We start from the raw sequence: 23,443 nt of genomic DNA, 5'->3' as shown, positions 1-23,443 counted from the left end.
ATGCAGCATCCGTTTTCTTCTAACTTGAGAAAATGTACTTCTGTGACTACCTGTTCGAGCTTATCTCGCGCCCATTGTAAAAAAAAAAGAAACGTGGTTTTCTAGAAAGCGGAGGGAATTTGCTTCGGTTACAATGAAAGGCAAGGTGCCCTCCAGATGGTTTCCTTACGATCAAATTATGAGCGTGGGCGAAAATGTAAGCTGACTGTGAACCACTGAGGGCATCTTTCTTTTTTTTTTTGTTGCAAATGATGGAAATGCACTCTGATTTTCTGACGAAATCACGTTCTTGAAACGGGCGTGAAATAAGTTCGAATACGAAATCTTAGGGGCATATTTTATGAAGTTAGGAGGACGCGGGCGTGGCAAGGCATCAATATCACTGGAAGAAAAGAAGGCATAATCTGGTTTCTCGTAATCTCGCGGTGTTGTTGTGAGCACGAGCGTAAGCACACTTTCAAGACGAATAAACCTTCAGCTGCGGGTCAACGTTCGTCCTGTTCTCACGTGCGTTTATTTCGTCCTTCTCCAGTAAACGCAAAAAAAAAGTATTCGTTCACGACGAACCAAGTAACCTACCTGAAGATTCTTCTACACTTCGATTGTTTTGTGCCATCCGTGATTACCAATGAGCGAGTGTTCTAGAGATGTCGTTTCCGGAGGGCTTTACAAGCAGAGTGCGCTGCCAATTCAATTTCTAGAAGAGGAGCTCACCCGCCGTGGTGGCTTAGCTTTTGGGGCGTTGCACTGCTAAGCACGAGGTCACGAGATCGAATCCCGGCCTCGGCGGCAGCATTTCGATGAGGGCGAAATGCAAAAAAAAAAAGAAAAAAAAACGAAAATGTCGCAGGCGTGTGCGGTACACCCACCACAGTCACAACGTAAGCAGTAGGAGCGGCTGCACAGGGGCTGTCTTTTCGGCAGCACCGACTAGAGGGTCTTCGCGGCGAAGTCTCTTTGCGTCGTTTTCAAGAGAACGATATGAACTGTCTGCCCGGCGTCGACGGTGAGCTACAGCGGTCTGTTGGTTGTAGACGCACGCATAGCTGTACGATTCGCTTCTTCAGCAGCGGTTCGTACCTTGCGAGGAGGTGCCATGACGTGTACCGAAGAGTAAACACAGGTATCGAGACTATGCTGCGCACATGTCACATCCCTTCAGTCGTGGCACGATACGATGCAGTTTATGACGATGATGAATTATTACCATCCCCTTTGATACGGGCGGTGACAAATAGTCACCCAGCCTGCTTGAGTTAACCGGGTCCAGCTACATGCAACATGCAAGTGCTAGATGCATCTGCTGCATATCGGGGCACCTAGTATAATACAACGCAACCGCAATGCAAAGTTTGCACGTGTCGACGCTACGCGCTGCGCATGTCACATCGCGTGAGAAGTGGCACGGTTCGATGGTGATCATGATGATTTATTGGCATCTCCTTTGGAACGGGGCAGCGACAAACAACCGCCTAGCCTGCTTGATCTAATCACGTATGCTATACATGTCTTTAATGTTAGCATCTTTACATACATCCTTAATGTTTGTCTTCCTCAATGCAATTAATCAAACCATTTCCTGGCCAATCCCCCATAATGGGTAGGAGCCTGGTGATAGCTGCGACGGAGACTGGCGGCGGCGGCGGCGTACAACATCGCCAACCGGAACGGCCGTCGGAATGAGCCCATAACAGCGTATACGCTGCAAAATTCACGTGACCTGTACATTGGGGGCACGTTACAAATCCCTTGCTGGTCAAAATTAATTCGGAGTCCCCCGCTACGGCGTGCTTCATAATCAGATTGTGATTTCGGCATGTAAAACGCCAGAATTCATTGAAAGATGAGCTGAGGCCGTATTTGGAACCCCTCCAATCAGTTTCCATCCTTTCTGCCTGTCCTCAGGGGCTCGCACAAGGCCGCGTCCCGGTATAGGTGGTGCCGAAAACATGGTGATCATGACGCGTTCCCGCTCCTGCTATCGTTTCCGGCGCTTGGAGTGTACAAAATCATGGCCTCCGAGATTGACGTCCCTAACTCCGAGAGAACCGTCGCGTGGGGTGCGATTTGGACATCACCCAACGCCGAGATTGGCACGCGGGTGTGAGGAAGGATATGCAATGAACAGTATTGGGGGAAAAGAAGCCTTATAAAATATGGCACCTGCTGGTAATTTTGCCGCTTGAAAGCGTGTGCACATCGTCTGTACTACGTGTGCACATCGGCACGCAAACGCTCCATTCGGCAAGAGAGCAACAGACGTGGTCCGCAAAGTCTGGGAGCCTTCGGAAAGAACGCATCGGTTACAAAATAAAATGAGAGCAACTAAACTCTCTCTTTGCAACCAGCCGCCGTATTTGAATGTGTTCTGCGCCCAACTGCGCTTGCCGGTCGAAATTCGGCTCGCCGTGTGCCGACCCGACTGTCAATAAATCCCCGTAGCTTTGGCGGTGAATCGTCTCGTCTACTCCTGCTCCCTCCCTTCCTTCTCGGGGTTAATCTATCGCGACGTGCGCTTGAAACGTAGCGAGCGAAACGCTCTAGCGCGGGCTTGCAGAAAATAGGAAGCGAGAGAGTGCAAGGGCGAAGCTAGCACACATAAAAAATATTAGCAGTGGAAATAAGACACGAAAAGCGAGATGATTTATATGGCAGACCAATTCCATGCAGCGAAAAATAGGGCGCGGGAAGGAACTGAACATTTAATAAAACGGATTTGCTAAGCACCGATTCGCTCGGTCACCAGAATATTTATCACTGCGAGCCATCCCGAAACTGAGGAAGCGAGAGAGTGCAAGGGCGAAGCTAGCACACATAAAATATAACAGTGGAAATAAGACGCGAAAAATGTGACGATTCATTTGGCAGATCAATTCCATGCAGCGTTATGAAGGCTGCATCAGGTTTCAGGTGAAACTGTCGTGGGCCCAAATCCCGAGACTGCTCAGAACCACTTTTTTTTTGCGCCATGACAGGGCAATGGCTACCAGAACCGTACTAATAAACACGCATAAAACACACACATGGTAGCGTTTCGATACGCCGAATACGCTGGAGCAAATTTCAGTGGTGGATAGTTAAGCAAGCTAACCGCTAATTAATTAACAACTATATTCCAATAAAATTTTACCGAAAAAGACATTTCATTGTTTTTGGCACGAATGTATTCTTCACCCTGAAAAAAAAAAATAAGGCGAACCAGCTATAGTTTTTCCCGTTGTGGAATGGTGCTTTCGCTTTGCGGAGTTAATCATTGATAAAATGAAGGCTTTGTACGTAAGTTAGCTTCACACTACACGGCTTTCCTGGAAACCACTGCAGAAGTAAAAGAAAAAAAAGAAAGGAGGGAAAAAGGAAAAGAGCATTGCCGTGGATTGCCATGGATAAAAATGGGCGGGGAAATACGTCGCCGCGTAATCGTCGGGCCGTTCCAGGAGGGCGTCTCAAGTCGCCGCAAAGAAAATGACAGTTAATATATATATATATATATATATATATATATATAGAGAGAGAGAGAGAGAGAGAGAGAGAGAGAATGAAAGAGAAAGAAAACCAATTCGCTTCCACTTCTTTCTTTTCACGTTCCTCGTTCTGCTAAAGCGATCGATCCGGGCAGAACGGATATTAGGGCTATATTGCCAGCTGCGGCTTTTTTCATCATCGCTGTATATATGCTTTGCGGCGCAGGTTTAGCTTGCCTATACTCGCGTTGGTCGCCGCGGTGTTAAACGAGAAAAAAGGGGTGTCTTTTACTATCATGCACCTCGTCGTGCCTTTATTACACCGTATTTCGAGGCCGGACGAAAGACACTACTCTTTCCTTCGCTCTTTTTGTATACCTTAAGCGGCAGCCTTCGCTCACTGCCTCGTCCCTATAGAACTTCGCAGCGCGATATGGAAGGGTGCCATTTACCTCTTCGCCCCTTGTCGGCCATTACGACCCGCTGTTTCCAGATGGAACGGAAGGGTGTCATTGAACTGTTTTTTTCTTCACCTTTATATTTTTTTGCGGTGCGACACAAAAGGGTGTAGTTTATACTCCCCTGCTCCTTCTGGCGTATTCCGGCGTATTCTGGCGTAAAATGAAAAGGCATCATTTGACTCCCTTTTTAAACCATTCCATATGCAGTACGACGCAAATTTACCTCGTCGTCTTTTTTCCACTTTGAGCCTTCTAAAACAGGTTACACCCATTGGAGCATATCTTTTCCGCAAACGATTATCGTCATCTGTCTCGCGTTTCCTTTTTTGAAAACTGTGCGCTCGCTACTTCCCTGTCAAGAATACTACGTCACGCTGGTAAAACGTATGCCTTTCATGACCTGCAAGTACTGGACCTGCAGCGTTAAATAAAGGGAAGATATGCAAGATAGGTGACGATTATTGTTTGGAGACGAGATAAGTCGCAAAGGTTGCAAACGCTTCTTAGAGCGTACGGCGCAGGTTCAGACCATCGTCTTTCCTCGCTTCGAACATTGCGGCGTGAAAGCAAGGGGTGTCGTTTACCTCCCCGTCCTCCCTACACTCTTGAAGAGCATTACACCCTTTGGGTCGTATCTTGCCACAGAACTATAATCGTCATCTGTCTTGTCAGAATTTCCTTTCTTTAACGCTTCGAGCCCGGTACTTTCAAATTACGAACGGCTTGCGCGTTATCAGCATGACATAGCATTCTTGGCAGGAAAGTAGCGAGCACTGCGTTTTCAAGAAAGGAAACGCAAGCAAGGCAGATGACGATGATTGTTGTATGGCAGAGGTACACCCCAAAGGGTGTAACTTTGCCTAAGAGTGTAGGGCAACATGCTTCAAGGGAGAAAAATAAATAAAAGGGTGTCGTTCGACTCTCCTTTTTAACCCTTTTTTGTTTCTCAAGTTAAACTTATCGTCGTTGTCCCCCTTCGAGCGTCGTGGTGCAAAACGAAAGGGTGCAGTTTGTCTACGCACTCTCGCTGGCTCAAACGACGTCATACTCCGAGGGTAAACACACACACAAAATGCCACCGTTTGACTTTCCTTCGTTTAGCCGTCTCTTTTTTTATCGTTCCTCGCCGGCAAGCCTTAAGGGTGCCTCACTTGCCGTCTCGCCGGATATGAGGACGGTGGTGAGGACGGTGCGAAAACATCCGCTTTCCGCATCATATCATAAGCAGCTGGCAGGCTACGCGTGGATGAGGCAGGATCTATTTACGCGGGAAACTCGTTAGTCCTGGGTCTCGTGTAATACATAGTCTAGCCAAAAGCGGTCAAGGAGAAGGTGCGACCTAATTCGTACGACCCGAAAATCCCTTCCTGTAAAAGCGTATCCTAACCAGGCTCCTTTCGAATATGCCGAGTAGGCTGACTTGTATGCTTATACCTATGCGTGCGTAAACAGAAAAAAAAAAAGAACTCGGAAGGACTCGCCGCATTGACACAGTGACTAAGACTTTCTGCTGCTGAGCAAGAGGTGGAGGGTTCGAGTCCCGGCCGCGGCGCAAAAATTCGAATACGTTCGTGTACTTGTACTGTCTTCGGCTGACTGCCATCAAGCGCACTACAGAGCGCTCTGATACGCAACTGCGTACTCGGCTGGTTCAAACGGACCACTCAAAACCGGGTCGGGCTGGTTCCGTCTGTGCGACCGCATTCGGTCGAGAGCTCTCGCGGCCGCTCCGAAATCTCGCCGAGCTCTCCCATCACGTGACGCCCGCCCCTTCCGTTTGCTGAGCGGCGAAGGCAGAAGTCACCGTTTTTTTTCTCGGGTCGGTGTTGTTGGGCTGTGTGCGCTAGCGAAGTCTTCGTCTTCTCGGCAGAAACATTAACTACCCGCATTACGGAACGTTCCTCCCCACCCAACCTTCCAACTGGACGCAAGAAAGCAAATAACAGCGCCACCCCCGGACAAAAGCGGTCACTGGGCTTCCCGATCATCCAAGGCAATTCTTAAAAAAACGTAGTGTCCGTTTCACTCGAGGGTTGGCGCTGTGCGCAAGTCGATGGAGTGGAGGAGAAGCTTCGAGGCGAGCACCGATGAGATCAGAAGGGCCTTGCAAGACATGAAACTAGGAAGAGCGGCAGGAGAAGATGGAATAAAAGTCGATTTAATCAAAGATGAATGAGACATAATGCTTGGAAAACTGGCGGCTCTTTATCGAAGTGTCTGTCGTCTGCAAGCGTACCAGAAAACTGGAAGAATGCAAACGTTATACTATTTCACAAAATTGGAAACGTTAAAGAATTGGAATATTATAGGCCCATTAGCTTACTCCCAGTATGATATAATATATTTACCAAAATAATCTCGAATAAAATAAGGGAAACACTGGACTTTAGTCAACCAACGGAACAGGTTGGCTTCAGGATGGGATACTCTACAATGTATCACATCCGTGTCATTAATCAGGTTATCGAAAAAATCCGCAGAGTACAATAGACCTCTCTATATGGATTTCATAGATTACGAAAAAGCATTTGATTCAGTAGAGATGCCACCACTCATAGAGGAATTACGTAATCAAGGAGCACAGAACGCTTACGTAAATACCTTGGAAAATATCTACAGAAGTTCCACAGCTACCTTTATGCACAATTAGGAAGATACCTATAAAGAAAGGGATCAGACAAGGAGACACAATCTCTCTGATGCTACTAACTGCGTGCTTGGAATAAGTATTCAAGCTATTAAACTGGGAAGGCGTAGGAGCAAGGATCGACGGCGAATACCTCAGCAAGCTTCGGTTTGCCGATGACATTGTTCTATTCACCAACAATGCAGACGAGGTACAACAAATGACTGAGGACCTTAACAGAGATAGTGAAGAGTGGCGTTGAAGATTAATTTGCAGAAGACAAAAATAATGATGAATAGCCAGGCAAGAGAACAAGAGTTCAGGATCCCCAGTCAGCCCCTAGAGTCTGTGAAGGAGTACGTTTAGCTAGGCCAACTAATCATAGGGAACCCTGATCATGAGAAGAAAATTCATGGAAGAATAAAAATTGGTTGAATCGCATACGGAAGCCATTGTCAGCGTCTGACTGGAAGCTTACTATTATCATTGAAAAGGAAGGTGTACAATCAGTGCATTTTACCAGTGGTGACATATGAGGCAGATACTTGGAGACTGACAAAGAAGCTTGAGAACAAGTTACGGACCGCTCAAAGAGCGATGGAACGAAGATTGCTAGGCATAACGTCAAGAGACAGAAAGAGGGCGGTTTGGATCAGAGAGAAAACGGGTATAGACGATATTCTAATTTACATCAAGAGAAAAAGATGGAGCTGGGCAGGTCATGTAAGGCGCCGTTTAGATAACCGTTGGACTATTAGAGTTACAGAATGGGTACCAAGAGAAGGGAAACGCAGTCGAGGACGGCAGAAGACTAGGTGGAGCGATGAAATTAGTGAATTCACGGGTGCTAGTTGGAATCGGTTGGCGCAGGATGAGTAATTGGAGATCGCAAGGAGAGGCCTGTGTCCTGCAGTGGACATAAAACAGGCTGATCATGATGATTATGATGATGATGATGATCGTTTTGCAATACAGGAGGCAATCTCGATTTTGTTTTTGCAAATATTTTTCACTTACGTAAAGCGGCGTTCCGCATGCAATCACGAAATTTAGAACGGTTTCTTATATGTTTGAACTTTATTTCCTTGCTTTCGCAAAATTATATTATATATATATAATGTTCAAAATTATGTTCCAGTCAAATCGCCGTTTATATCCGGGACAATGTTCCACATACCTGTATTTAATATCTGAACTATTCTTCCCAATACCTGTCACTGGAACTATGTTTAGATATATGGCACACCATCCCATATAATTATGCATGATTCCTATTACAGGTGCGTGGAACAATGTTCCAAGTAACAGATACAAGCGCGTGGAACACTGTTTCCGATAAGAGCGGCTATTTCACTGGAACACAGTTCCTCAGTTTATTTGTTATGTAAGTTTAAAACGTAAGACGTTCAACTATATGGAGCGGCCTTTCATATATTTCGCGATTTTTTGTTTTTTTCTAAACATTTCTGATGTCTGTGATGTTTCAGTAAACGTTTCTTTTTCTTATTCTTAACTGAGTTCCACGCACATAAATGAAAAAAAAAGAATATTTGCGAAAATTTTCAACTTCTAGCGGGCAGCTTAACTAGAACGAAATTAAGAATGCAGTTAGCTGTTTCTTTTATGCATCCAACCACTGCGATTTCACTTAAGTCAAAGAAGAAACCCACTTCGGTACCTCTACTTCGCCTTAGCTTCATAACTTTCAGGCTTACCAGATTGCCTGAACCAAGCGCTGGTTAATAACGCCGCCCTTCAATATAAGCAAAAAACCTATAATGATAATAAAAATAAAAGGAACAGAAGTAGAACCGCTTCGCTGAGCGGCAGCAGAAAAGAAACCGAAGTTGAGTCATGCGAGGATCTATTAAGAAACCGCCGCAGGTTTTACGGTCGGTGTAAGTTCTGGTTTTCGGTTAGTGCTCTTTTTTCTGCGCGTGATGGCGTGCGGTCGGGTAAGTGCATCTGTGAGGACTGGATGATTCAGAAGCGAAGCGTTGGAAAACTCGCCTCCACCACTTGAGAGAAATGCATATTGGGGACTCGCTAGGTTTAGGGCATTAGGGACGAGAACGCATGGCTTGAGTGTCGTCCTTTACGACGTCGAACGAATTCCATGCAGTGTAGAAAAGGTTAGAGCGCGCTCCAACGAACCAGCAGCGAGAGATTCGACCACGTGTTCCAGAGAAGAAAGGCGTACCCGCCCATTGTGTGCTGATAATCCATACGCGAAGCTTCCGTTCAATGGGCGGTGGCACCTGGAAGGTGATCAGAGGTGGACAATAGGGGATTTAGCGTGCAACAGCGGACCCTTTCTTTTCTGTATCTCTTCTGGTTTGCTTATGGGACCCATAGGCTTTCGATACACTGTCCGAAATTCCTGTAAGGTTGAGTGTAAGTCTCTGCGCCTTCACAAATGTGCACTGAATCATTAATGCGAACGGTAATGCGGAGCATTGAATACCGGAATGTATTTTTTACTGCGCGAGTGTGTCATATGCGTTGATATATGTACCAGTGTTCACGTTTATTATCTTTTTGGGGTGTGTGTGTTCTGCAGTGATTCTCAAAACAAAAGCGACTTGTGAAAATTGACTAGAATCCAAAAACGTTGCAAATTTAAAAAGAAATCACACTAAAGTCTGGAGTTTTATGTGCCAGAACTACGGTTCCGGATATTCTGAAATGCCAGCTACGAGACGTTCCAGCGGGAGATAGAGCCACTTGCTCAAGCGAGCGTCTTTAAGAAGAAAACTATGAAATAACTTGTCATGCAATACATAGGATGCTAGGAAAGGGCACCTTAAAGTTTCTAAACATTTATTTTTTTATCTTTTTTATTTACAAATACTGCAGGCCCTATTCGAGCCTAAGCAGGAGTGGGTACATACAACAACGTAAATTACAACTGCCAATTAGCAATTAAGAACACAGCAAAACATGTACGTACATCATTGTAACACTATACGTAACAGAAATAAACATGAACATACAACAGTGCAATACGTAAACAAAATAACAATGAAAAAGCGTAACGCAAAAGAAACTGCTTTCATTGCGGCAATTTAGAGGTCAATTTATGATGTGAAATTTGTTGAACCGGTGTATAAAAGCTTTACTGAATAACATTGAAGAAGCGGTGAATGATTAAAGCCATATATAATGCGCTGAGCGAGTTCTGAGGGTCTGGGTTATTAAATAACATTTGTGCTATTCAGGACTCGTCACTGTTATTAAATACACGTGCTGAAAGCCAGTCTCACTGTCTTCAAGTCCCAAAGTAGATCCACTGGAAACCGTTCAAAGGGAGAGATATGGAGGGCGCATTCCAGTGGGCGCTACATTTGACCAAAATGATTGGCAACATAACTTCTGTTCAATTGAAACAGACGTCAATTCAACGCCAGTGGTCAACGTCAGTTCAACGTCAAACAGACGTCAGTTCGACATAATGTCAATTAAATTGAAATCCTGTCATGCTTATATCACCCACTTAGGCTCCAGTTTCTATCAACGTCACTGCAATAAACCGACAAAGGCTGCAGATCCTGTGTTGCTGCCGAGCTGACTAGTGACATGGCTCTACGCTCGCGTCGCGTGTTGGACTCAGTTTTGTACGAGCGACGTTTTAAACGAAGTTTTATGCGCCCGAATTTATCGCAGTGAAGCGGTCAAATATGTGCATGGAAACGCAAGTTTATCGATTTCTTGCTGCCTAATAACTGTCGACAAGCGCGAAAGAATGAGCTTATCGATGCGTTTAGTCAAGCTTATCAATGCGTTGAGCGAGATATTCGTTAACCTTAAAGAACGTCTGTCACGAAGGACATCTATCGCTGAATATATAATTAGGCCGGAAATATACATTTTCCCCGATTTTCGTTTAATGCGACACGTGCTCGACCATGCTTGACGAACGCGCTGAAACACAAAACGAGAACGTTAGAAATCGTTAAGCAACCAAGATCAAGACACGGCGAATTAAGCCTGTTTCACTCACGCTCGATACGCACAAAATCGCTAATGTTGATCACCGCGATGACGAGCTTAATGTGGCGATTGTGTAGCGAAGACAAGGAACAACCCGGCGTGTTGCTTTCTTTTTTTCTTCTTCTTCTCCCTCGAGTCATTACATATTCAAAACGACGCCCGATGCCATCCGGAGATGCCGACGAAATTACGCCCCCTGTCCGCGGTGGCGGTAATTACGGCACGACGTTAGCATTCGCTCTACGGGGACTCTCTACAACACATGAGGCCTAGTGAGGCCCATCGTATTGCGCGAAAATGGCACCGCTAAACACGTACTCCCTGCGTCATGTTTCGCGCTATATAGGGTGACGAAATTCGGTCACGGTCGAAGTCGGAAAGGTCACGTGTCTGTACGAGGTTAGTCGAGAAGAATGAAGGGATCAGATGGGGTTGATTTTGAGGCATACCCGACCAGCATTTCCCGACCATGTGAAGTAAGGACGTCGAAGCCAGAGAAAACGTAGGGCATTTTAATTTTGACGTTTAGATTTCATGTAGATTTCAAGTAGTTGAAGCGATATTGTTTCAATGTAATAGACTTAGCATGTCGTTGTGAATCATTTTTAAGAAGTAATCGTTATTATTGGATTGACCTGATTGATGGGCTTGTGTTTATTTGCAGACACTGAGGAAAATATCGCTTGGTTGCTGTTGTTTTTCTTCGTATATTGCCTGTTTAAGCACGTTTGCAAAGGTACTTTATTGTCGGAACGTTTATTTCATATCATTCCTCATGTGATCAACCCCTGATCACTGAAACATTTCTATAGTTTGTGAATAGAAGCGGGAGATAACAACAGTCGCCAACATTAGCAATTTAATCTAAAACAAATCAAATTAAATGCAGAGATTGGGGCGAACAGGAGCTACCGCGTTGATTGGTTGATTGATCTATTTATTTATTGATTGATTTCCCTTTACACACACACGTGCAGAGGAGGGGTAAATGGAGGTGCATTAGGGAAGAAAGCCGCACAGACGCGGGTTGAGGTAACCTCACCCCCTTAGGTACAATATGGATGCGTGAAATAACACATCAAGCGCCATATATTTTATATTGATATAGTGGCCAGAAAACATTGCAGTTATACAATATACGAAAAACAATGAAATATTTCCAGAAGTATCTGATGAAAGACTCGGGAAGAAGGGCATCAAAATCAAAGGGTGGCTGAAGTGCAGAAACGTCTGTACCTCAAAAGCGTGGAAACGGAATGGAGAAAGAGTTAAAGATGCTTGGAAACCAAGTGCAGGGTAATTGAAAGGGTAAATAGACCACCAGGAGGCATAACAAAGGAAGTGGTAGAAACAGAGAGGGTAAATTGAATGGAAAGGTGAAAAAAAAACAATCACCGTGGGGATTTACAAGAATGACAAGGAAGAGATCAGAAAGGAAAATCTGTATGGTATCACAAAGGGCAGCGCCTTGCTGTTTGACGTCCGAGCTGATTGTTAAAAGACAAAAAAAAGAAAAAAAATTGCAGTGGCTTAGCTCGACTATGCCAGGATATACGTAGCGAAATCTAAGGCATAGCATGGTTAGCCTTAGTTAATCTTGATTGCAAGTCCAGGTTAGTCTGGTTGTCTAGCTATGTTGCGGGGTTTAGCCAGACGTTCGGCGCGCTGTTCGTCTGTTTCCTGGGCGATTCGCTTCCTCTTCATCTCGTTCCGATGTCGATTCCAGGCCTCCTCCTGCTTATCAGAATTGTCGCCATCCATACTGCCACCTCAACTGTGGTTGCGGCGCACGTGAGCTCTCCTTTTCAATCTTCCGGCATGTTATCAGGCATGCGACGCAGCTGGCGAAGCGACCGGAGGCGAGCGCAACGACGAGGAACGCGGTGTGACGCCATACCAAACGGCGGCGGTTAAAGGCGCGGCGCTGCACAGCGGCGGAACACCTGTGGCTCGGTGCTACTAGTGGCGCATGCGCAGTATTGACTAGGGAGCGAGAGAGAGAGAGAGAGAAATATCCGCGGCGAGGCACGCGCTGTGACGTCATGTGCCTCCTCGGAGCACTGCCACGGCGAAATCGCAAGTTCGCGGCCAGCAAAGCTTTCGCTTTAAAAACATGCAGGAATAATATTCACAAGAGGATGAGGCATATGTGTGTGCTGCAATGAAAATCCGGAATCAACTCAGCACGTCCAGACGGAACGCGAAGGGATTCACCCAGCGAAACTCGTAAGTAACGTTGAACTTCCAGAAGCGCTGAGATTCAGTGCGGATGGAAGCATCAACCGGTCAGGAGTCGAGATAAGCAAGATACGTTAAAGTATCGGCGGAAAAGAGACAGGGACGAGACTTATAGGACCGTATCCGCTACAGGCATAGGTAACAGCACAAAGTAGATATATAGATGTTGTACGGAGAAGAGAAAACGATTAAGGAGACATAGGCAAATTGCAAGATAGATAAGCATGTATAGATTACCGATTAGCTAAAGCACGCTAGGCGACTATTTTAATCGCTCCGTTTCAAAGGCGTTGCCAATGAATAATCATTATCATCGTAGTCATAATAATCATTGTACAGCGTTCGTTTCGCGTGCAGTGCGCTTTGAACGCGCGTTTGGCAACGAGCCTTACTTGCAACCCGCTGTTTTTTGATGCATATGGCGCCTTGCTGTTGCGCACATCACTTTTTGGTTAGGCGGTGTCTAGCCTGTTTAATGACGGCGCTTTTTAATTACTGCGAGCGCACTCCACGGCTGCATATTCAGCAGATAAAGGTGGCAGTGCCTGCTGTTCTAGCTGACAGTTAATGAAGGTTTAGAGCCTGAGATAGACGCCTATGCGAATTGTGCCGTAGCTCATTCCAAGTCAGGTATGCTGAACGCTAATTCTACAGTACCAGCGGGACAAAACCGGCCGTGGTTGGGAGTCGACGTTTGGCTAAGCTTTTCTTTGTCGCATACAAAGGTGTCGGTGCTGTGGTCTGTGGACGCCAGCGGGACGATGCGGCGTTTCTCAGTGGCCGCATGCGCTATGGTGGACGCGTGTATTAAGATGATTAACATTCTTTCCTGCAATTCCCCCACTACAGGTACAGTGAACAAACGTCTTCTGCAATACGGTTTGTCGATACATTGCTCCAGTGCTTATCGCAATAACGTCGGCCGTCATTGTGAGGACGGTTCTGCTTCCCGTGCCAGCATTCTGTGTTTGTGTGCGTTTGTGTGTGCTTTCGTGTGTGTGTGCGTGCGTGTGTGTGTGTGCGTGTGTGCGTGCGTGCGTGCGTGTGTGCGTGTGCGTGTGCGCGTGCGTGGGTGCGTGCGTGTGCGTGTGTGTGTTAGTGTGTGTGTGTGTGTGTGTTCAAGAAGCTGGCAGTTTAACGGTTCGAAGAGCCGCGGAGATGTCCGATAAGTGACAAGAGGAACGAACGTGTTCTGTTTCTCTCGGTTACCAGCCAAACAAAGAGAGGGCCTGTTGACTCTACAAGGCTGGCGAAACGGTAGAAGGCTATAAAAAAGAGTGGACCGAAGGCTGACACCGACGGCCGCCGTCTGCGAAAAGCACTTCAACGATAGCTACGTCGAGATCTCGTTTAAAATTACAGCCGGCGGCATTGTTAACAAAATTCTGAAGAAAAAAAAAAAGAACTCGCGTCGCACTTGATGCAGTTCCGATTGTTTTCGAAAACTATCACCCGCATCTTTTTCCCAACAATAAGCCGAAGAGGAAATGTAACCTAATGGAGCTAGCAAAAGCCTATGTGAAGGGGAACCAATCGTATTAAACGGAAAAGGAAACAATGAAGCGGAACCATCGTATAAACGGCGGAAGCTTTAACGAGGGATCCGTGACGAATCGTGTTGGCCTGTCGACGTCAGAGCGCCGTGTGGACACTGCGTTCTATTAGCCAATGCACAGCGCGTACCGTTGTTGCATTATCTTCTTACGCATGAAGACGTGCTCGTGACTCTGCATGTGTGTCTGTACGCGTGTCGATCGTGGCGATGGATTCGGCCAGTCTCCGTGCAGCGCCGTATAGAATTCCCGTATCCCACTGCGGAAGTGCTTTCACAGGAATGAAGCTGCAGATGGTGCGGATAACTACGCGTATAGCTTCTTGAAGCGCGGCAAGGTCGCTCGTGTTGTGTCGACGGCGTTTTTCGAACCTTTTGTCGAGTTACCCGGGATTTCACTCCAGACGGAACGGCGTCCAAGGCACGAGACGATGGCACAGAGGAGGCGTTATGACGGTATGTCTTGCTTCTCCCTCTAAGGTATAATCTAAGCAAAGTACGCAGATTGGACATATTCAGCCTCACGCTCACATGCTATACCAAACTGCCGTCACGCAGGTGAAAATGTCATCCCGCACACTTATTAAACACATTGTAACAGTATCGGATATCAACGACAAACAGATATTGACCCCATGTAGCCCAGTGACAACAAATGTTGCCATTATGTCAATACACCTGCGAATTTAATGCGTGTCGTTTGAATTACAAATTTTTTTTCGGGGCACTTTGATGTTTAAATAGGTACCTAACAGATGACACACTCTGTCCTATAACCACACTTGTTACAATACCGACTGACAAATTGTCCAGGGCGACTGAAATGACTGCTTGCAAATGACAGACAGGCGGTACAGTCAACTGTTTCTAAATGTTTATCTTCGCGACGTTGGCTCGCTTGACAAGCTCTATAGGAAGTGCTTTATGCATTGCTAGAATGACCAAAGGCGGCCATATTTTCCTTCCCGCTTCTTAATGCCAAGCATTATTTGCCTCATCCCGGAAAACCTGTTTGGACGGCACATCTCTGGGACCGGCCCGCTTTCCTCAGTGCTCTCCTCGTAGGACGTCACGTAGAAATTGTGCGACGTTGTACTGTCTTCACGATACGCTAGCGACCCATGCGCACAACTACCCAATTTATACAAACGATTTGGTCCACCTGCTATCGCTTTGTGAAACTCCAAACGATGCTATAAAGACAGGTATATGCAAGGTACTTCGCATAAAAGATTGAATCTCACAGTGCATGGGACTTACACAACTTTCTTCTTTTTTTTCTTAAAAAAAAACTAAATTATGCGGTTTTACGTGCCAAAACCACTTTCTGATTATGAGGCACGCCGTAGTGGAGGACTCCGGGAATTTCGACCACCTGGGGTTCATTAACGTGAACCTAAATCTAAGTACACGGGTGTTTTCGCATTTCGCCCCCATCGAAATGCGGCCGCCGTGGCCGGGATTCGATTCCGCGACCTCGTGCTCAGCGGCCTAACACCATAGCCACTGAGCAACCACGGCGGTTTCTTTTTTTTTTGTTCCGACGTCTAGGGCTTTTCAGTCCTAGATCCCCTTCCCCAAGTGGATGCAGCATTTAGGGAGCTGGACATACACCAGTACAATTATCTGCCTTTTATTTAGGAACCTTCTGACTCTTTACTCTTTAACTATTATAACTTACTCGCTTTAGTCTATATGTGCTCTCGTCTCCCCGCTTTATTTTTTCGGATCTGCTCGTTATCGCTTTCAGTTCCTAGGAGACCAGCGCACGATGGTCTCCCGCAGAGACCAACGAGACCGACACATCTCCAGTTACAGTAGCGTGTCACAAAGCACGTCGACGCCCATGTCATTTGAATATTTCGCAGCACAGCCCACGAGAGTCTCGTAGGCTGTGATGTAAAATATTCAAATGCCCTGGAAACCTCTGTGCTTTGTGGCACGCTACTAGAATTTCCCCAGAAAGTCCCAGTTGGTCCCGAGTACGTAAAACAGCTAGCGACTCCCGGCAACAAATTTTGTTTCCGAGGTATTACGTTTCGTCTGTTCCTCATTCAGTTAGGACAGGGCGCGCGGCCACACCAAAAGAGGACGCGGCGTGTAAATGTCCTCAAATTCTGGCCATGACACAGCGGGGAGCTAAACTTTTGAATGGAGGACACGCCCGTGTCAAATTTATGTCGTAAAAAAAGAAACGTGTGCTGTTTTCGAGCGCTCCTTGGAGACAAGCTTTCCGTCATGGGATTCCATTGTTATGTGTGCCTTTTTTTTTAAAATCTCCTTTCTCATGCTAAGTATTCACGTACATCTCGCATCGGCCACCTTTTCAGCTAGTCCACACAGCTGCGCTCGCAGGCGATGGCTGCTGAAAGAAAGGCCTAGTGTCGACCTGGAAGAAAAATTGAGTGGCCTCCTCGCGAAGGAGCAGATTGCACGGATCGAGCTAATTAGGCAGTCGCTTTGTGAAGGTCGATTATAAAGGCAGATACGTCAGGAAGAGGCGCGAACAAAAGCGATCTTTTGTTAATTTTTTTTCGCTTATCATGTGCTATCTAAAGATAATAGTTCTTTAATGGAAAGGTAATCGATACAAAACTTGGCTCTGTAATTGAAGAAGCATGCGCAACTCTTGTCGTGGTGTGCAAAAAAAGTCAATAAAAATAAAAACGAAAGCTAAGTAAAAAGAAAGCAAGAAAGCCGGTCCTCCGAGCCACCGTGGTTGCTTAGTGTCATTGGTGTTGCGGTGCCAGGCACGAGGTCGCGGGGTCAAATCCCGGCCACGGTGGCCGCATCTCGATGAGAGCGAAATGCAAAAATAAATAAATAAATAAATAAATAAATAAATAAATCCAGTGTACTTAGATTTAGTTGCACGTTACTGAAACCCAGGTGGTCAGAGATTAATCTGGAGTCCCCCACTACGGCGTGCCTGATAATCGGGTCGTGATTCTGACACGTTAACTCCCATAATTTAATTTTTAAAGCTGGTCTTCCACCTATCCGAGCGCAACTGAAAAGAGTTGGCGAGCTATCGATAAGTCTGTGAGTTTGGGGCAGCCGGAAATGTAGTGACTCGCTACAATTTTGGGCTCGCCACGTTCTTTTACGTTCCCCCATACGCAGTCACATTTTTCTTTCAGCAAGTACTAACATTTCAGACAGAATCACGGGAGTCTGAGAAAGAAGCTCGAGAGGGCTCTAAGTGACTCGCAGCGAGCGATGGAACGAAAGAAATTACAGGCGCAGTGTTACGGGACAGGAAGACAGCGGTGGGTAGCTAGAGTCGAACGACGCTGTACTGCGGGGCACCAGGTGATGCCGTTGGAAAGCCACCCGAGTTCGCCGGCGTCCTATGCAAGTGACATCTGTCTGTTTGCGCCAAAAGACTGTGACGTAAGCAATAGAAAAACAAGAACAAGTGTCCTGGGCGTAAGTGACCTTCAGGCGATGTCAGCAGGATGGGCGTACGTTTGTTTGAATAGGTGCATAACTTCTGCCATTGCTTCTGCTTTCTAGCTGTTTTGTGAGAAGAAGCGTAATGCTTTGTGTGACGTTAATTTTACTTGGAAGTACTGCCCGCTTTCTTGCAATTCGTATATGACAATCTGGTGATAACAATATTCTAAACAGTTCCTGTATACGTGTAATTTTATGCCTTGTAATAAATGCCATAAAAAATAAAGTGGCCGTGGCGCGCTGGTTTCCTAGTTTTGACGAATTTCACGACATTACGTCATGCTTTTGCCCGAATCAAATTGGGACAAATAAACGAATCCACGAATGAAGGATTAACATTTTTGATATATACTGACTGGCCAAGGAAGTGCCAATTGAGCAAAAATTCTAATAGCCTAAACAAAATTCTTGAGGATAGTGGCATAGTTGCGCGTTATTAGTGGATGTGCTGCATATATACCACGCGATACTCTTCCAAGAAAATCTTCGTGCAAATGTTTTATTTCTGCTATCATGGTGAGCTTTAAATGTATAAGTGAAAAAGAGCTGTTTAGCTCACGCTGTTGTCTTGAGAGATTCTTTGTAATGTGCAGTGTTTAGGCTTTTGTGTAGTATGGCGGTGCGTGTTGGAGGCACATTTCACATATGTGCTGTGTATGTACAGTGTGTTGCGTGCGTAGGTTATATACGAGCAGTAAATGTTCACGTATGTGTTCGGGTATTGGCATATCGCCAATAAAGAAAGTATTGGCAGCACGCCATATTTCTGCAATTTTCCGGCAGCGACGACCGACACGTCGGTCGGCGCCACGTCATGAACTGCACCTGTGAAAATATCGAGATTTGGCGCATGCGCGCAGAACGTCCCGGTGGGCGAGCGTCGTCTGTTAAGCCATTTCAACGAATACGGCATGTCGACTGCTGCTCATCAGCTCGTCTAAAGTTTGCAACGACTTATTGCAACCGTCTTGCTCGCAGAAGCACGTCGGCACATTTCTGTTTGCGTTGGAAGCGGCTAAGCAGCAGGGGCTATGTTGAGCTCAACGGAACAGATGGAGCAGACGATGTCTCAAAGAAGAGTGTGCTCTGTGCGCATGCGCCTGCCGCTGTTACTTTCGTAGCTGCACTCCGCGACACAGCTCTGACCGTCGTGTGGGTCGATGCTCCCACGAGATTAATAAACTCTCGGAGAATTGTGCGTGAAATACACGATAGCAGGATATAAGTGTAAAACACCGAATGTTCATCCGATGAGGCATCCGTGCGCAAACCTGTCCTTCTTATTATGTAAAGAAAACGATTAAAATAGGCATTCAGCCTCGTAACTGCAATTCAGAGTAAAAAGTGTATCGATGCCTGCATGCCATGCCTGGGGGCACCAAAAGATGACAAAGATGACCAGAAGTTAGATTTAAACAAAGCAGAAGTGAAATTGTTTACTTCTCGCCTTTCATCTGTTCACTTGTCCTGCATCTGTCCTTCTTCTGTTTGCGCTGTTAACCGTTCACTCTGGCTTACCGAGAATACCTTACTTAAACAGTGGGATTGGGCGAACTGGTGTTGGCTTATCTTCGAAAATGCTCGAAACAGCGCGAAAGAACGGGAAGTACAGAAAGGCGACGCAAAATGGCGCTGATTCTGAACTGAATTTTTCGGCCAACAGAAAAGAAGAATAAGGGGTGATTTCTACCTGGCGGCCGATAACCACATGTGCAAAGCAAATAATGATAAACTTGACTACATGTGAGCAAATAAATAACAAGAAGGGCACAAAAGGGCACAAAACAATTACAGCCTTGTGTTAATGATGTCCTAAAATGATTTGTATATGCTCGCACAATAATTCAAATGGTATTGATATTACTATAGACGAGTGCACGGATGAAATATTAGTATGTTTAGGTACCGAACCAAAAACGAAGGCCACGCAAAAGTGATGCTTAAAAGCGTTCACTGTAATACTAGCATAACTTCAGTCAGTATGTCTAATACTTCCTTGGACTACACAGTCAAAGAACATCCGTGCCTTAGTGTTGACATTAGTGCAGAATGTTATAAACGGAAGCAGAAGAGTCATGAAAGGAAGTCGCGAAATAGGTGATAATAAGAAAGGATTGAAACGTTAAAAAAAGAACGCCTCTTTTTCTGCGAAAATCAAAACTTCAGAGCACAGAGCAGAGGAGGGGAACCAAGTGCGTCATGGTAAATACGTCATTTGTCTGTAGTGTATAGTCTCTATCAGCATACCTGAACTGCTTGTAACACTTGATACTTATCAGCAATGCGTCACAAAACTTTCGCATAATATCTTTTTTGTCTAAGTGTTCCTGACTTATAAGAAGTTCTTTATTGAGCACCTTTAATGACCCAAAGGGACGTCTTATTACTGCCCACAACTCAGAGATCATTAGAAACGGTAAGAAACGGTAAACTTTAATCATCCATTGCCGCACAGCTACTGCATCCATTTGTGGCAGACGACTCCTAGCATCTGGACACGCAAAAATTACCAAAGCAGAAGGCGCCACTTCTCATTCAACGGCCGCACACTTTCACGATACGTCAGTTTATTATTTCTCGCCGTTTCGTAACGACGCTGTGGACTAACAGCTGACAAAGTAAGTAACGCTTCTCGGCTACGTTCCAGCGAGCATTGCCCTTCGAGCGGCAGACGACACGACGCAGACGCCGACTGAAAAGAAGAAAAAGAAATAAGTTGCCAAATAAAAAGCGGCACGTCGAACATACGAAACCGAGCCAATAGCGTGGGCGGAGCGATGCACACTGCTCGGCTTCAGCGCAGAGCAAACGGTAAACGCGGGGCAGCGATCCTTACGGGACGAACACCGCGAGGATCATACTCGCCCTAGAAGGCGGTAAAGCTCACCGGTTCTGTTCGGGCCGGCGCAGATGGTGCCACGCAGCAAGACCGCCAAGAAGCAGACGGAACTGATCACAGCGGCCGCCATGTTTCAGTCGGTGAACCGGAGAAGGAGGGACGAGGAAAAATGAACGGGAAAAAGAACTGGGAAGAAGAGAACGCCGCAGCGGCAAGCTTTTGATCGCTCTTCTGAGAGCGCGCGCAGCCGCCGGCAGCGTTGGGACGACGACGTCTTGCGGCGGGATGAGCGTTGGCCTGATGCGTGCGCGCGGCGAAACGCGGGAAAGTTCGTTCCCTCTCCAGCCGCAGCAGACGCCACTGGTTCTCGTCGCCTAGCAACGGCGCATTCCGACTTAGCGGCCTCCCTTTCGGCACTTTCCCGTTTGGGGAAGAACTGTGTGGAAGGGAAGCGCACCGTAGAAGGGAGAAGGGAACAAATTGTGCTTTGCCGTTGTCTTGACAGATGGCGCCATGTGCCTTCATGTCGTTCCGGGGCTCTTGTTTAGCGAGATCAGCGGCGACGAATGTGCCAGAAAAAGGGGGAGGGTATGTTATTACATGTGAGCGTTTTGTCAAGGGCTTTAAGAAAGAACAATCACTTGAAACTACGTCTAATTCTTTAATTAACTGAATATGTAATTATTTTGTTCCGGGTGTTGCATAATTTTTTTTAAAAGTCTTCCTACTGTGCTTAGTTCGGTTCCGACACTGCGCCTGACCCCTTTCAGGAATTTTCATTACTATGAGCGACATTTTGTCTAACCTGAATGCCAGATGGTGCCACATAACTGCTTTCCTTCTCCTGTTCGTTCCTTTGACTGCTTTCTTTGCATTGATGCTGAACCGTCTTTAGTTTCCGACGGAACTCCAGAAAATACTGAGCATGGATCGGAATGGATAGATATTGTCAATAAAGACGTCGAACCGAAAAAAAAAAAATTCTGCTCTGGGTTCCACATGCTGCGATCTTGTTCCGGTTAAAGTCCGTTTCGGAGAAATAACAAGAAAAATTATGACGGTTCGCGAGCCTATCTGCAATCCGGTTCGGCGCAGTAGATTTTATCCTGCCCCATGGCGATATGCCACATAGTACTGACGACTTGTCAGCATGGCACATGCGCATGTTTCATGAAGAGGAGCATCATTTTACGGATTAATTGCCCAGATTCGGGGGGAAACTTTCAAGAACATATAAAGACAGAGGTAATTAGTGAGAAGCCCTGCGTCAGTGTAAGCTCTGCGTAGCTTCCACACTCGTCACTTCGACAGCAGCAGAGTCAGTTGATTTTCGTTTTGCTTCAGGTTTTTTTCACTACAGGACTGGTGGCGAGCGAACTGTGGCATGCGATGTATGGTGCCGAAAACAGCGTGAATCCACGTTGTATTATCTCAATATAATATCTAAAACTCCGAGCCTGCAGCAAATAAAGAAGCTAGCTTTTAGCTCAGTTTGTTGCTTATTTAGAAGCAGATGTGGTTATTGATATTCCTTAACCATCAACAAGAACGGTTTGCGCTGATCCCTACGGCGATATTTCTTGCCCACCTGCACGTGGCCCTTAGTCTATCATTGGCAAGGGCGGACAATGAGTCAAAAGCACACACATTGTGCTCAAAGAATACGCTATATCATATGGTTTGGGCTTGCAAAAGTGTCACGGAAGTGGAAACGAATAGAACCCCATCCTAAGAGCAGTGGAAGGACCTGCTGACCAGCGCCGATCCGGAGGACCAGCGATGACTGATGAACCAAGCAAAGTGGGCAGCCAGAGGGCCATGGCATCCCAGAGGCAGCCACCTAGGGCGACATAGACCAGCTCGCCGGCTCTATCTCTAAAAGCATTAGCATTCTTAGTATACTTGTGTACTTTCCAGGTGTTATCTATGTAATATGTTTGTATCTATGTATCTAACATGTGTGCACCTAACCGTTTTCCCGCCTACCTGTGTCCCTGGATAGCCCATCGGGTGGCTCTGCTGAGGTGACAGGGTTCGAAACAAACCATCGGACCAACCTGGGTCACTGAGTATGCGCAAATGTAATCAAGAGTTCGACGAAAACTCGTCTGGTCGAGATTGCTCATAATCAAGGCTATGATCTTGACTATGACCAATCCCGACCCAATTCAATGCACCTCTAAGCTCGGCAATGTTGACTGGACGGTTATATAGATCGTTTCCTCCACATTTGCAGTCGAGTGTCTTGCGTTCTTTAGTTTCTTTGTGAGTAAAGAATGTCGGCCTGCCTCCCACCATGGAGCCCAACAAGGGGGCTTGACAGGAGTTTTGTTTAAACAAGGCCAGCCAACGCCAGCTGGATGCAGCCACTATAACCAAATCTGTTATAACTTAGGTTGACTATCACACAGAAGGTTAACCCTTGCTGCCTGGAAATATTGGAAGCAAGGGGAAGCCAGGAGAAGACAGGAAAGATGGAAAGTTAGAGAAAGACGACGGTTAGAGGCAGAGTGACAGGAAATGGCAACGGCTGATTTCCCCGGGTGGGTCAGTCCGGGGGTGCCGTATACGTGAAGCTGAGGCCAAAGGGGCGTGTCGCCTCTGCCGAGATGCCGTTAAGGTCCAAACACCCGGCATCGGCTCAACCCCCAGGATCACCCTTTTCCTGGACACGGCAGAGCCGCAACACGGCTAGACGCGGGAGGGTCCAACCCTCGTGTGCTCGGGTACGTGGTGTCGCAACGCACCAAACGACTGCTGACGCAGACGCCCCTGCGGGGACTGGGTATGTACCAGTAGGCTTGTTCCACTCTTCAATGA

The 23,443-nt window shown here is 46.4% G+C and overlaps 1 protein-coding gene across 1 annotated transcript in view; it reads right to left on the bottom strand.

Moving 5' to 3' along the window:
- Positions 1-20,960, bottom strand: part of LOC126544796 (uncharacterized) — a 67,156-nt gene extending 46,196 nt beyond the window's left edge. Inside the window, exon 1 of the mRNA XM_050192271.3 lies at positions 20,672-20,960. Coding sequence (XP_050048228.1) covers positions 20,672-20,753 — 82 coding nt within the window. The 5' untranslated portion in view covers positions 20,754-20,960. The remainder of the gene's footprint in view (positions 1-20,671) is intronic.
- Between the last annotated feature and the right edge of the window lie 2,483 nt (positions 20,961-23,443).

Source organism: Dermacentor andersoni, chromosome 10 (genome assembly GCF_023375885.2).
Source record: "Dermacentor andersoni chromosome 10, qqDerAnde1_hic_scaffold, whole genome shotgun sequence".
NCBI lineage: Eukaryota > Metazoa > Arthropoda > Arachnida > Ixodida > Ixodidae > Dermacentor > Dermacentor andersoni.
Note: the sequence above shows the minus strand (reverse complement) of the source record. Positions and strands in the feature narration are given on the sequence as shown.